This window comes from Sinocyclocheilus anshuiensis, unplaced genomic scaffold, assembly GCF_001515605.1.
Source record: "Sinocyclocheilus anshuiensis isolate Anshui unplaced genomic scaffold, SAMN03320099.WGS_v1.1 scaffold199, whole genome shotgun sequence".
Classification (NCBI taxonomy): Eukaryota; Metazoa; Chordata; class Actinopteri; order Cypriniformes; family Cyprinidae; genus Sinocyclocheilus; species Sinocyclocheilus anshuiensis.
Genome location: NW_015552582.1, coordinates 1,909,060 through 1,923,051, shown reverse-complemented (window position 1 = coordinate 1,923,051; position 13,992 = coordinate 1,909,060). Strand labels below are relative to the sequence as shown.

The following is a 13,992-nucleotide window of genomic DNA, read 5'->3' as shown; positions in this document are numbered from 1 at the left end:
ACAGTTGGCTCGGCAGTGGGTCTAGTTGTCTTTTAGAGGTTGTGGATTCATACGCAGGTGAGGAGGTCGGTGCGTACGGGTCTCGGGACAGCCTTCGAACTGCGTCCTCTAGGGGCCGCTATGGGGAACGGTATACCCGCCATGCTGAGGGGAGTGCAAGCCGGAAGCATGGCGAGCACTAAGTACCAACTCTACCATATTGCTATAATCAGTATAACTACTCAAAGATTGGGGCAGAGGCACCAAGAGCCATTACAAACAAAAGGTGATGGTTTCAGTAATCTGGTTCATTTGACTAACAATAAGAGAACAGGAACAGACAGGAACCTCTTGCTACACTTTGCTTAAGATAATAATTTGTCTGATGTAATTTACCTTAAATGCTAAATACAATGTACTTCACCTTAGTTTTTCATGTGATGCTATGTCAGAACATAGGATCAGCATATTTTAAACAGATTCTTAAATTTGTAATCCCACAAGTGTAAGAGGAAAATGGATAGAAACAATGGCCAAAATATTCAAGCGCAGCTGAGAAGATTTGCATCTCCCTTTGTCCATCTTTAAAAGCCCTCTTTTCCATTCTCATTACTCTCTACTTGTTCTCTTCTTCCCATTTAGTCCCATTTTCACTTGTTCACAGTCTCTCTCTTGCTTAATTTCTTTCATAGCGTGTCCTCTGTTGCTTGTCTGCATGTAAAATCCTCCTCACTCTCTTTCTCTCTGTTTCTCCAGATGAGTATTATCCAGACGGTTGAGTAGAGGGTCCCTCACATCCCACCTGCAGTCATGAATGGTAAGAACACAGCTTATTTGTTTATCATGGGGATGGATTTTCTTTAAACATATTATACTTTACTTACCTTTATGTATTTTCAAACCCATGTGACTTTCTTTCTTCTGTGGAACTCAAAAGGAGATGTAGCAGAATGTCCAAGCTGCTATTTTCCATATACAAAAGTGAATGGTGATCTTAAATTTCACTTCATTCCTCATAGAGGTCTAGATGGCTTAAGACATCTTGGAATGTAGTCATATGGACCACTTTTGTGATCCTTTTATTGTGCATATTTGTCTTTTTTGGAGCTTGACAGCCTCTGGTCCCCATCCACTTTCATTTTATAGAATAGAGCAACTCAGACAGTCTGCTAAATATCTTTTGTGTTCTTGCAAAAGAAAGTCATACAGACTTTGGACAACATGAGTGTGAGTAAATGATGACAGAATTTTTAAATTTGGTTAGAACTATCCCTTTAAAAGGGAATTAGCAGAGCTGCACTATAAGAAAAACATGAGAGGTTCTGGTGTTGTAGAATCTTCTAAGATTGAACAGACTTTTAGTGATGTCGTTATCAGAATGTTCACATTTTTTAGATTCAGCATAGTGTTTGTACAGAACACACCCAGTTGAAAGCTGCTAATGACTGCTTCCCTATTTATATAGGGATAGACTAATATTTGCTGCACTCTATTAAGGATTTTGACAGTTTTTTTTATATTTGCTACACTTTCATAAAAACACTTTTAAAATTTTTACCTTGAGGAGCTATTTCTGCCTGATCTCAACTTTAAATGTAGTTTTGTAGGTTTGTAGGTGTAATATTTTTGTAGGTGGTAATATTTTTGATGAAATAAAATAAGATAAAAAATGTTTAAGACAATAAAAGTCAATGAATCTGAATCTTACAACATGGAGCACATTTGTATGTTGAAATTCAGAAATCTGTTTTCTAAATGCATGTTATTGATCCTTATCAAGAACGAATAATCTGTGCATATGTTTAATTTAAACATTTTTGACGTTCTTGATTTGGATCTTGTGGTGAAATGTTAAGAGTTCCCTCTGGTAGTGTGTTGGACCAATAATTCCATCCACAGAAACCCCCGCCCCTTACAAGTGACTGCAAGCATTTTGATATGCCTCCATCCAATAAAAAACTTTAAAACGTTGGAGCATTTGGACCAAGTCCCTGCCCTACATTTTTTTTTCTTCTCAATAATCCATTTCACTCGGATATATGTCTCAATGCAGAATAAAATATCTATCGCTACTTTTGTTACATCGCAACTGTGGTGGCACCATTCTACAGTGATAAAGCATGGTGTAATACCATGGTGCTTTGAATTATACCTTCGCACTGAATTACTATAATATTCATATTTAATAGTGTTTACATGGTACTTCATAGAATGTCATAGTTTTACAAAGGTACTGTATTACTAGTTAAAAGGCAATGTAAGATGCTTTGAATAAAAGCTCCAAACAAATTCTGTACAATAAATGTATAGGTTCTCTGTCCAAAAACTTGGTAATACCTTTATACTTGTTTCTGAGTGAAATCTGAAGAAGGAGCCTTTCAAATATACTGATTGAGACACCAGTCTTCTGTGGTTTAAGTCAGCTCTCACTAATGTTTTAATAAAATATTTATCTTACAGTCCAAGATAAGCTAGAGAAAGAGAGCAGGCAGGGTGAGTGGAGTTTGTTAAATATCTTAGGTGTGTTTTGATGTGTGACTTTAAAGTGAAGCAAAACTGAGGCATTTACTCTTTAGCTACAATTTCTAGACTTTAAGAAAATCCCAGGAGGGATTTTCAGGTCTGTTTGTTAAAGGCAGCATCAGGGTGGTGGTAAAAGTATGAAAGCTGAGGTTGCAGGTTTAAATACTAGTAGTTGGTTCCTATGATCAGTCATATTTGTGTAAATGGCTATATGGGCTAAAGCTAAATAGCTACATCATCCCAAATAAATGTTTATGTCAGCACTGCGAGGAACATTTTGGACATGTTTAGGAATATGTTCTTTGTGTCTGCGAGCTTATTTGGTATCTGTGTATACTCATTCTTTTTTTTTATTATGTATGTGTTTCTGTCTAAGCACTAATGCTAAATAAACACAAAAGCAAACCTGCTACATCTTCAAAACAGAGAAACACTTACACTTACCATTTTAATAGCTAATTGGGCCTGAATTAGTAATAAACCTTGAGTACATGTTTCACTGTGTGGCCTGGAGGGATCAAAATTTCCCAAAGGAGTACCTGAATACAACATCACACAGACTCCCTGATTCCCACACTGACACAGTCCGTTGCCACGTTTCAATGTTAGGAGATTGTGGAACCGTTTGTCCTTGACTACTCTGTAAAAGGTAAAAAATAACTAGTTGGTATAGTAGGTAGTGCTGAAAAATTATTTTTGTTGTTGTAACTTAACGTAGTCAGGTTATTTCAGCAATATATATATATATATACATTATTATTTACTCAGGACAGTCTCTGCTTCATGAGCTGTATCCCAATAATTCCACCAAAAATGCAAATATGTCCTGGGTTGCTTTTAGGCTCACTGACTTAACATTGAGTATCTCTGCCTCTGGTATCATATGTGCTTCACAATAGAATGACATTGCAGAGAAGAAAAGCTATTGCTTTGTTATTGCAAACTGTTTTAGCAAATCAGTTTTTAGCAAATCAGCCTACAGTATATCTGTTTTAAAATGTTAAATATTTTAAAATTGTTGTTCAGAAAATTGTAAGATTCACCATCATGACGTTGGCTCCCATAAGGTGACCAGACTCAGGGGAAGAAAAAAAAAACTGCTGACTATTAGAAGTACTATTCATTTCTTTAGAGCTTAATCTTTTTTAAAAAAAGAAAGAATTTTCTGATGGCTACTAGTTTGTTCAAGGTTGGACTAAATGCTCCTTTTTTTTCATAAAGTAAAGGCCGATTATCTCAAACTGTCAAATAGTTTTTATCTGTTGTTGAATTGGCTATATTTACATAAAGAAAGACATCACATGATTTCACAGACCTGCACTTAATTAATCATGATGGCCTTTTTCTGAATCTTAGCACTGCTGACAATGCACGAAACATGAGCTGAAAGTAGTGTGTTTCCTCCCCAGAGAGAAAGAGAGGCTGAGAAAGAAAGAATGAATAAGAGGATGGGTAACATTTGCCCCATTCTTTCATTAAAGGAATAGTTCACCCAAAAATGAAAATTTGCTGAAAATGTACTCACCCTCAGGCCATCCAAGATGTAGATGAGTTTGTTTGTTCTTTGGAATAGATTTGGAGAAATTTAGCATCACTTACTCACCAACTGATCCTTTGCAGTTTTAACTTCAAACATTTGCTTTTGGCTAAAATATAAGTCCTCTAATCCTAATATTGCTTTCTCCAGTGAAAAAGCCGTCTCATCTGAAACAGGAGAGAAATATGCACAGATCAAGCACAGACTGGTATTTTGGCCAGCAGAGATGGTTTAAAGTTCAAATTCCTTAATGATGGATTTGTTTATTATAAACATGCAGCTTTTCACTTCACAAGACATTAATTGATGGACTGGAGTTGTGTGGGATACTTCTGAACTATTGTGATGCTTTTATCAGCTGTTTGGACTCACATTCTGATGTCACCCATTCACTGCAGAGGATCTATTGGTGAGCAAATAATCCTTAATTTCTCCAAATCTGTTCCGATGAAGAAACAAACTCATCTATATCTTGGATGGCCTGAGAGTGAGTACAATTTCAGCAATTAGCATATTATTGTGACATAATTAGTGTTTACTTTTTTAAATAAATGTGTATAATGTGCATAGGTATGAAAACAATGTTCTTTCTAGCTGTTCGAAGGAAACCATGTAGTCAGAGCTTCTATGCAGCTGTATTTTTCAAATCAAGTTATTGTCTGCACCTATTAAGAGCGGTGCCAAAACACCAGCAGATGATAAAAAGCTTGTCTTCAGCACTATGTGTGAAAGCTGTGTTGAGATTGACCCACTTTGAGCATGGTAAGTGCAGCAGGTTGTTATTGGACACTGACATTTTTGATAGATCTTTGCGGGCTAGTTCTGCAAGATGGTTTACAGTAGGGCTGTGGAATATATCAAAATATTGCAAATGTACATATCGCAATATGCATATCGTTACATCTTGCAATATTTGGGGCCATGAACAAAAGACAAAGAGAAAATTGCTCACTGCTCTTTTCATTAAAGGAATAGTTCACCCAAAAATGAAAATTTGCTGAAAATGTACTCACCCTCAGGCCATCCAAGATGTAGATGAGTTTGTTTGTTCTTTGGAATAGATTTGGAGAAATTTAGCATCACTTACTCACCAACTGATCCTTTGCAGTTTTAACTTCAAACATTTGCTTTTGGCTAAAATATAAGTCCTCTAATCCTAATATTGCTTTCTCCAGTGAAAAAGCCGTCTCATCTGAAACAGGAGAGAAATATGCACAGATCAAGCACAGACTGGTATTTTGGCCAGCAGAGATGGTTTAAAGTTCAAATTCCTTAATGATGGATTTGTTTATTATAAACATGCAGCTTTTCACTTCACAAGACATTAATTGATGGACTGGAGTTGTGTGGGATACTTGTGAACTATTGTGATGCTTTTATCAGCTGTTTGGACTCACATTCTGATGTCACCCATTCACTGCAGAGGATCTATTGGTGAGCAAATAATCCTTAATTTCTCCAAATCTGTTCCGATGAAGAAACAAACTCATCTATATCTTGGATGGCCTGAGAGTGAGTACAATTTCAGCAATTAGCATATTATTGTGACATAATTAGTGTTTACTTTTTTAAATAAATGTGTATAATGTGCATAGGTATGAAAACAATGTTCTTTCTAGCTGTTCGAAGGAAACCATGTAGTCAGAGCTTCTATGCAGCTGTATTTTTCAAATCAAGTTATTGTCTGCACCTATTAAGAGCGGTGCCAAAACACCAGCAGATGATAAAAAGCTTGTCTTCAGCACTATGTGTGAAAGCTGTGTTGAGATTGACCCACTTTGAGCATGGTAAGTGCAGCAGGTTGTTATTGGACACTGACATTTTTGATAGATCTTTGCGGGCTAGTTCTGCAAGATGGTTTACAGTAGGGCTGTGGAATATATCAAAATATTGCAAATGTACATATCGCAATATGCATATCGTTACATCTTGCAATATTTGGGGCCATGAACAAAAGACAAAGAGAAAATTGCTCACTGCTCTTATCTAAATAACTTTTGTAGCTTAAATAAGAGTGCAGCTTCCAAACACTTTAAAACTTTTTACATACATAGAAACAAGTCATTCTGAGGAGACAGAGAGCGAGATAGACTTTTAAACATCTCTTTAATCACCAGAAAAAAATAAAATCAGTAATTTGGTTTTTTTCGTTATAGCTTAAGAAATCTCTTAGGCTTTATTCTTTTCTGTTTTAGGGACAAAAAAAATCCTAGAACCACTTAATTTGTAGGGCACTGACAACATAATTTTATATAATTTGGTTAATAATTATGTTAATTACAACATAAAAAGATCAAAAGATCCGTGGACTTATACAAATTTTTGTGCTGCAAATAATAATTTGAAACTCATTTGATACTGACCTATGCAAGGGTATAACTTTGGTTTGAGAAGTGGGGGGGACACAAAATGGGGGAAAATGTTTTCGATTTGAATCCCATTTCCTGCATGTACATACATTTAGGGACTATGGTGATACAAAATCCAGGAAATAATTAAGTTGATTAATGATCAATACTGCCAAAAAGAATAGTAGGCTACTAAACTATGTATAAGAAAAATATGTCTTACTTTCTTTATTATTTAATAGGGGCCGATCGCCAAGACTTGAGAGAATCATTTTATAAAGTCGAAAATGTTCACCATTAATGTTTTGAATAATATTTAAGTAATGTGAGACTCAATTTCCACTGTTAAACAAACTTTTATTTCAAACTAACCGCTGTACCTGAAAATATAAAATAAATCACTTGTTGCAACACATTAACAGGTGTAGACAGAAAATATGATTATCCTGACCTGAGCTAATTTACTGAATCAACCAACTCATATCTCCTTTCTTTCTTTTCATCCATGATGACATTAAAGTCATCTGTTGCTGCTTCTGGCGTTTCGTCGCTGACTGTGCCGCAACCGCGATACTTGCTCATTAGAACCTTCAGTGAGCTATTTTTAGAGTGTGCACGCGACGTTCCTGGACGCGGACGCACGCATCTGTGCCCTGCTCGGTCCTGCTCCTCTGTGGCGATGACGGCGTGCGGTTAAAAAAATCATAACAAACGAATTTTAAAGTGGGGGGGACACAAACGTGATTTTGAAAAGTGGGGAGGACACAAACCCAGTGGTCCCCAGTGGAAATTACGCCCCTGCATATATATATGACACAAGATAGTTATAGAAGTTCACAGAACTGACTCGGCAACAGCTGAGTAAAACTGTTTCATCTGAGCATATGGCACTTTAAGCATTATCGTATCACATATCGAATATCGCATTATTTAATGAGTTACCGCATATCACATTTTTCTTCAATATCGCACCGCCCTAGTTTACAGTAAATACTAAATAATGATTAACGGCGCTGTCATTCCATTAAAATATGTCAAATATGCAGCCACTTTCCAGCAAGACATCTCTAATGCCTGGATCACACAAGCCAACAGCCTTTGTCAAAGCAACAGACAATCTCACAGAGAACTGGCAGGAACTTCAAGACCTAAAAAGGAGAAAAACAACAGATGATCCAGGATGAGATTTGAGAAGACAGAACAACAACAACAACAAAAAATCTCTTTCACTTTCTCTGTCCCTCTCATTGTCGCAGGTGGTTTTAATATTTGGGCTATAACTCCAGAAGAGAGGGGGAAACATGACATACAGTTTGACTCTCTGGCTCCCACTCTGGGCTATTTGTCAGGTAAAAACACACACACACATACTGTTCATTAATTTTGGTATCAGTAAGATTTTTCTTTTTGAAAGAAATGTATAATTTTACTCAGCATGGACACATTAAATTGATCAGAAGTAAAGATATTTAAAATGACAGATTATAGTTACAGAGGATTTCTATTTCAAATAATTACTGTTCTTTTAAACATTCTATTGATCAAAAAACCCTGAAAAATGTATCAAGATTCTTGAGCAGCAAATCAGCATATTAGAATGATTTCTGGAGGACACCCCTGCAATGACATCTTCATCACGCTTTGGTATGAGATGATTGCTGGTTATGTAATGCCATGTGAGGTTTGTTTGCTTTGTTAAGTTTATGCTACAGGTTGTGATGCTTATAGTACAGGTTGTAAAGATGATTCTGATATTAAGACATACTGTATATTATTATTTTTATATAAAATCTTACAGAAATGTGTAAATGGATGATATTTTTGGTAATTGAAATAAAAGTTAAATAAAAACAATATCTCTCTATATATATATATATATATATATATATATATATAATACTATCTAATATATAAAAATTTGATGAAAAACCTAAACTGAAAAAACTTAAATCAAAATTAGAAACGTTGCCTTGGCAACTAACTTGAACAATGTAAAGTTGAAGTACAAAAAAAATACTAAAGCTGAAATAAACATAAACTAAAGCAATATAGAACTGAAAAAAAAAAACCAAACAAAAAAACCCATAAAATTACTAAAACTAAAATTGAATTGAAAACTGAAAATATTCAAATAAAAGTTAATTAAAAATATGAATAAATATTATAATAGTATATAAATAAGAAAATAACATTTAAATTAAATATTTTGTCTAAATAAATAAAAAGTACAAATAAAGCACCAAAAGTTTAAATAATTTTGAATGCTACATGTGAATGTACAGATAAAAAAATGGATATTTAACACAAGATTTTCTGCTGATTACATTAAACAGTGTTATTAAATTATTTAAAATGTTTTGAAAGATTATCCCAAACTGAGCATTAGATGACGGGCAAAAGTAAAAGAAATGTAAAAATGGCAGAAATGAGCATGAACAGCTAATTATCCGATATACAGTTAAATGTGCAATATTGTACAAATAAATACAAAAATCAGCTGGCAATCAATATGGTACTAATACATCATATAGAAATTATCTCATATAATCTGGCTTTTGTTTTGTTTCAGGTATGGGTTCCATGCCAAATCTGTCTGCCATGTCTGTGATGCCCATCTTAACGGCCATCCCCGCAGCCCCCGCTATGACCCCTTTGGTTCCTGTGCCTGCCCTTATGTCAGGACTATTGCCTCAGATGCCCAACTCTCTCAGTGTGCCAGCTTTACCTAACGGCAATGCAGCTCTCTTCACACCAACACCAGGTACTGTAACCCCTTCTATCCTAAATTCATGCACAAACCACCATTTTACACAGATGAACATTACTATTTAATGTACATGCAGTGAGACTAAAACATTGATTTATTGCATAATCTATAACTCGAAAGTATATATGAAAGTTAAGAAAGTTCTAACAAATTTTGCATGTGCTTTAAGTATTTCTCTTTCTTCTTTTATCTTTCCAGCATTCCCAGTCTCCAGTGGTTTGAGTAAATCTCACTCGCTCTTGGACCTTGGCTCTAGCAGGTGTGAACCATCCATACTAAGTTCAGCACCCATGTATTGGAATTGGGCATAATATCTATTGCGTGCAAGCATTTGATTGTGTTTAAGTAAAAGCTAAAAAAGACAGTGATTTTCTTAGAACTGCACTCTGAGACACCCTCTTACTCTGGGCTAGTTTTGCCAGTACTAGAAGTTTGTAGTAAATAAGAGTGTGTTTGCTGACAGAGTGCTTGAATAGCACAGCTGTCTCCTTGTATCTTAATAGGATCTTGTTAGGGTTCCTCCGAGAGTCATCCAACCTCCACGTGGTGGTACAGAAGCCTGTAATAAACCCACTAATTCCTGCTCAGTGCCTGTTTAAAATTAATTTGGGCCTAGGGCTGTGCAATATATCTAATATGCACAATAAATTCGGGATGATTATCCTGGTGATATAAAATTAAGCAGCATCATGTATGTCGTAATCAATTTAATGGACTTTTTATTTAGCCATAAACTTTCCTAAGTTTCCATTTCCATGGAATCTGTCCATTTCAAAGAATCATTTCAAAATTTAACTCAACAAGTCACTTGTGTCATCTCTCAGAAATGTTCAAAGAAATGTTTTAGTCAAAATATGTGTTGATTAATTAAATATTAAATATGCAGTGTTGTTAGAATGCATATGAACGACAATGATTAAATATTATTCTCTTTGTGTTTATATAGAAAAAAATATTAAAGGAATAGTTTATCAAAAAAAAAAAGAAGAAAATTTACTCACTCTCAGGCCATTCAAGATGAATTTTTTTTCTTCATCAGAACAGATTTTGATCAATTTAGCATTACATCACTTGTAACTAATGGATCCTCTGCAGTGAATGGGTGCCGTCAGAATGAGTCCAAACAGATGCTAAAAAAACAATAATCCATAAGTAATCCACTCGACTCTAGTCAATAAATTAACTTCTTGTGAAGTGAAACGCTGTGTTTATAAAAAACAAATCCATTGTTAGGGCGTAACTTAATTTACTGGATCTACACTCTTAAAAATAAAGGTGCTTCAAAAGGTTCTTCAAGCGATGCCATAGAAGAACCATTTTTGGTTCCACAAAGAACCATTCAGTCAAAGGTTCTTTAAAGAACCATCTCTTTCTTACCTTTTTATAATCTGAAGAACCTTATTTCGCCACAAAGAACCTTTTGTGAAACAGAAAGGTTCTTCAGATGTTAAAGGTTCTTTATGGAACCATTTAGACAAAAAGGTTCTTCTATGGCATCGTGAAGCACCTTTATTTTTAAGAGTGTAGGGCTGAATATTATCAAAAGAGTGAAAAATATATTTTTTTAGCTATATCGCTCAGCCTTATTTTGTCTGTGCGTGTCCACCCATATGTGCAAATGTGTTTGGGTTTGTTTGGAGGCGTATTATTAGCCAGTCACCAGGATGATCATTCCCCTCAAGTTACATAATCTAAGCCTACAAGTCATTTAAGACACATCTCACTTTCTGAACGTTCTATCATTCTTGCCCATGCTGAACTGCAGAAGGCTGCGGAATCCTTTTAGCGTTATCTCAGAATATTTAAAAATCAGTAAACTGACAGCAGTGAGTTGGAATACTGCAGAATTGCTCATAATAATGAGTTGTAATTAAGATTTGAATGGTCCCGGTAGTGGTAATTACTGCACTAACAAGGATTCAGCAAATGTTGCTCAGACATATCAATAATTAAAAGTCACAGTAGAATCTCACAGCACTGAAGGAAAAGCTGATCTTGCAGCTAGCCTGAGACCAGTTGTCTGTGTTTTATGATGGTATGGGTTATTGGTTCATGAGAGGATTATATTAGTGTTAATGAACAGCTGCTAAATGGAGCTCATTTGATAAGAATTTGGCATGCAAATGCAATTTCTGAATTCAAGAGTGCTGTACAAGTGAAAACTCTCAGGAATGATCTGAACATGCAGATTTGGAGAATGAAGAGGATCTGTATTTAGCATTAGTTAGGACATTCAAGAATACCATACATTTATTAATTAGGTGCAACATAAAGCCTTAATAAGTAAGTTTATTTACTTATTTAGAAATTAAACGCATTACATGTTAAATGATCACCTTTATAGAAAAGCATAATAATCATTTATTTCAAAATTTCCACAGTTCTAACTCTTCCTCCACCACCTCCGTTGCGAGTAACTCCCCCAAAATGAATGCATCTGATTGGGCGGTGCCTCAGTCGTCCCGTCTGAAATACCGGCAGCAGTTCAACAGTCTAGACAAGCTGATGAGCGGATACCTGTCAGGTGATTGTGTGTTTGTAGATAATCAGAAAGAGGAGGCAATGGCTGTGTTTGCATATGATAGCATCCCTGCATACGTGTTACGCATAACTCTTTTGTATGTTTGTTTGAAGGTCCCCAGGTCAGAAATGCCCTCACAGCATCAAACCTCACGCAAACACAGCTTTCTACCATATGGTGAGTTCACGAAACACTGTACTCATCATATGAAACACTCATTAATCTCAAGAAGAACATGTTTTGATGACATTATTTGCATACACATCCTCCCCCCTTTGCATTGTTTAATAGATTTTTTTTTTTTTACAAAAAAAAATTATGTAAAATAAAACTTGTTGAAGACCCATGCATTAATCACTCGCACACATTAAACCCTGGATCACACTATATTGTCTAAACACCTACTTCCACAGTGTTGCGTCTGCTGTTTAGCTGCCAGTTGGATAATTAGGAACTGATTCATCTATTAAACATTTGAAATGCTTCCAGGTTAATCGCAAATGTGTGTGCATGCATGGGCACATTATGTGAATATATCTGTCTTCAGGGCTCTTGCTGATGTAGATCGTGATGGACAGTTGAGAGCAGAAGAGTTTATTCTAGCAATGCACCTGGTTGATATGGCCAAGACTGGGCGGCCCTTACCTCTGACTCTACCTCCTGACCTTGTGCCACCTTCACTCAGGTAAGACACACAGACCTGCCCATGCTGGAATGAGTAAGTTATGGAGGAGACTGTGTTTATTCTGTGAGTGTGTGTTTGTTTTCAGACAAGCGAAGTCATGTGACCTGCTGAACGGACCTGTTCCTCTGATTAACACTGAGCTGATTGAGCCAGAACATCCACAGAAAAGCAAGAGTAATGGCATTTGCATATACATATACATATAATATACATACTAGTGGCCAACAGATTATCGGCATCCAATATATTGCCTATATGCTGAATAATATATATGATATATTTTTTTATATTTTATTTTTTAGTGATGCTATAGGAGCTATACACAGAATTGCCCAATTTAAAGATACAGTTATTAATCAAAAGTGTGTGTTGCCTTTTAAACCTGACCTACGCATTTAGTACCTTATTAATGTATTTACCTGTTCTATTCAATGCTTAATGCTCACAATGCAGTACAGTATTGTAAATGATCCTTCCAAATATTGCTGATTCAGCTAAACAGTCTCTTTTGAGTTTGGGTTGAGATAAAATCCTTTAGATTAACCTCATGATATAGTAATTTTTTTAATATTTAGTATTCAAATAATATAGTACATTTTTTTAATATACACTTTTCTGTTCTGTATTATAATGTTTTTATCGTGTTGACTTTGATGACACTTACCTCACCTTTCTGTCTGTCTCTGTCAGCGTCATTTGAGGATAAACTAAAGGAGAATTTCCAGAGAGGAAATGCAGAGCTGGAAAAGCGTCGTCTGGCTCTGCAGGAGGAACAAAAGAGAGAGGAGGAGAAGAGGAGAGAAGAGGCGAGACGAGAGGAGGAGAGGAGACAACAGAAGGAGAGGGAGGAAATAGAACGAAAGGAGAGAGAAGCCCGGGAGATGGAGCTGAGGAGACAGAGGGAGGAGGAGAGGAGGATAGAGAGACAGAAAGAGCTAGAGCGACAGAGAGAAGAAGAAAGACTGAAAGAATTAGAGCGACGAGAGGCAAGTGGAGCATGCAAGGGCAGACAGAGGTTGAACGACCACTAGAATGTTACAGCAAAGCCCTACGTTTTTTACACATTTATTCATGTTCTATGAATAAATTGTTTATACACTGGGGCTGTCAAAAGAACAAAAAACAAAAAAACTAAATCATGATTTATCTCTTGAAGGTTTAGCTAATACATTTTTTGGTGAGTTGTGCCAGTATCTTTAAATATGAGTGTTTTTATTTATTTATTTATTTTCTTTAGTGTGCAAAACAATACATACAAAATAAAAAATATTATTTTTGTGCATATATATATATACAGTATAATTAAATACAAATATTAAACAATATTATATATTCAATATAAATTATTTTGTAGAACTATACACACACACACACACACACACACACACACACACATATATATGTGTGTGTGTGTGTATATATAGTTCTACAAAATAATTTATATTGAATATATAATATTGTTTAATATTTGTATTTAATATAATAACTGTATAATATATATTATATATGTAAATAAAATTTACTGCATTTACATAAATAATGTAATGAAGTTAATGTTGAAATATTAAGTTAGGAATATAGTGGTTGATTAAATTGTGCCTAAATTAAATAATTAAATGAATTATTATTACA

The 13,992-nt window shown here is 35.2% G+C and overlaps 1 protein-coding gene across 1 annotated transcript in view; it reads left to right on the top strand.

The window, feature by feature from the left end:
- Window positions 1–13,992, top strand: part of LOC107665294 (intersectin-2-like) — a 41,788-nt gene that overhangs the window by 12,087 nt on the left and 15,709 nt on the right. The window contains exons 2-11 of the mRNA XM_016456123.1: window positions 736–796; window positions 7,644–7,759; window positions 7,998–8,031; window positions 8,957–9,148; window positions 9,353–9,413; window positions 11,536–11,678; window positions 11,789–11,852; window positions 12,223–12,360; window positions 12,446–12,534; window positions 13,051–13,346. Coding sequence (XP_016311609.1) covers window positions 790–796; window positions 7,644–7,759; window positions 7,998–8,031; window positions 8,957–9,148; window positions 9,353–9,413; window positions 11,536–11,678; window positions 11,789–11,852; window positions 12,223–12,360; window positions 12,446–12,534; window positions 13,051–13,346 — 1,140 coding nt within the window. The 5' untranslated portion in view covers window positions 736–789. The remainder of the gene's footprint in view (window positions 1–735; window positions 797–7,643; window positions 7,760–7,997; window positions 8,032–8,956; window positions 9,149–9,352; window positions 9,414–11,535; window positions 11,679–11,788; window positions 11,853–12,222; window positions 12,361–12,445; window positions 12,535–13,050; window positions 13,347–13,992) is intronic.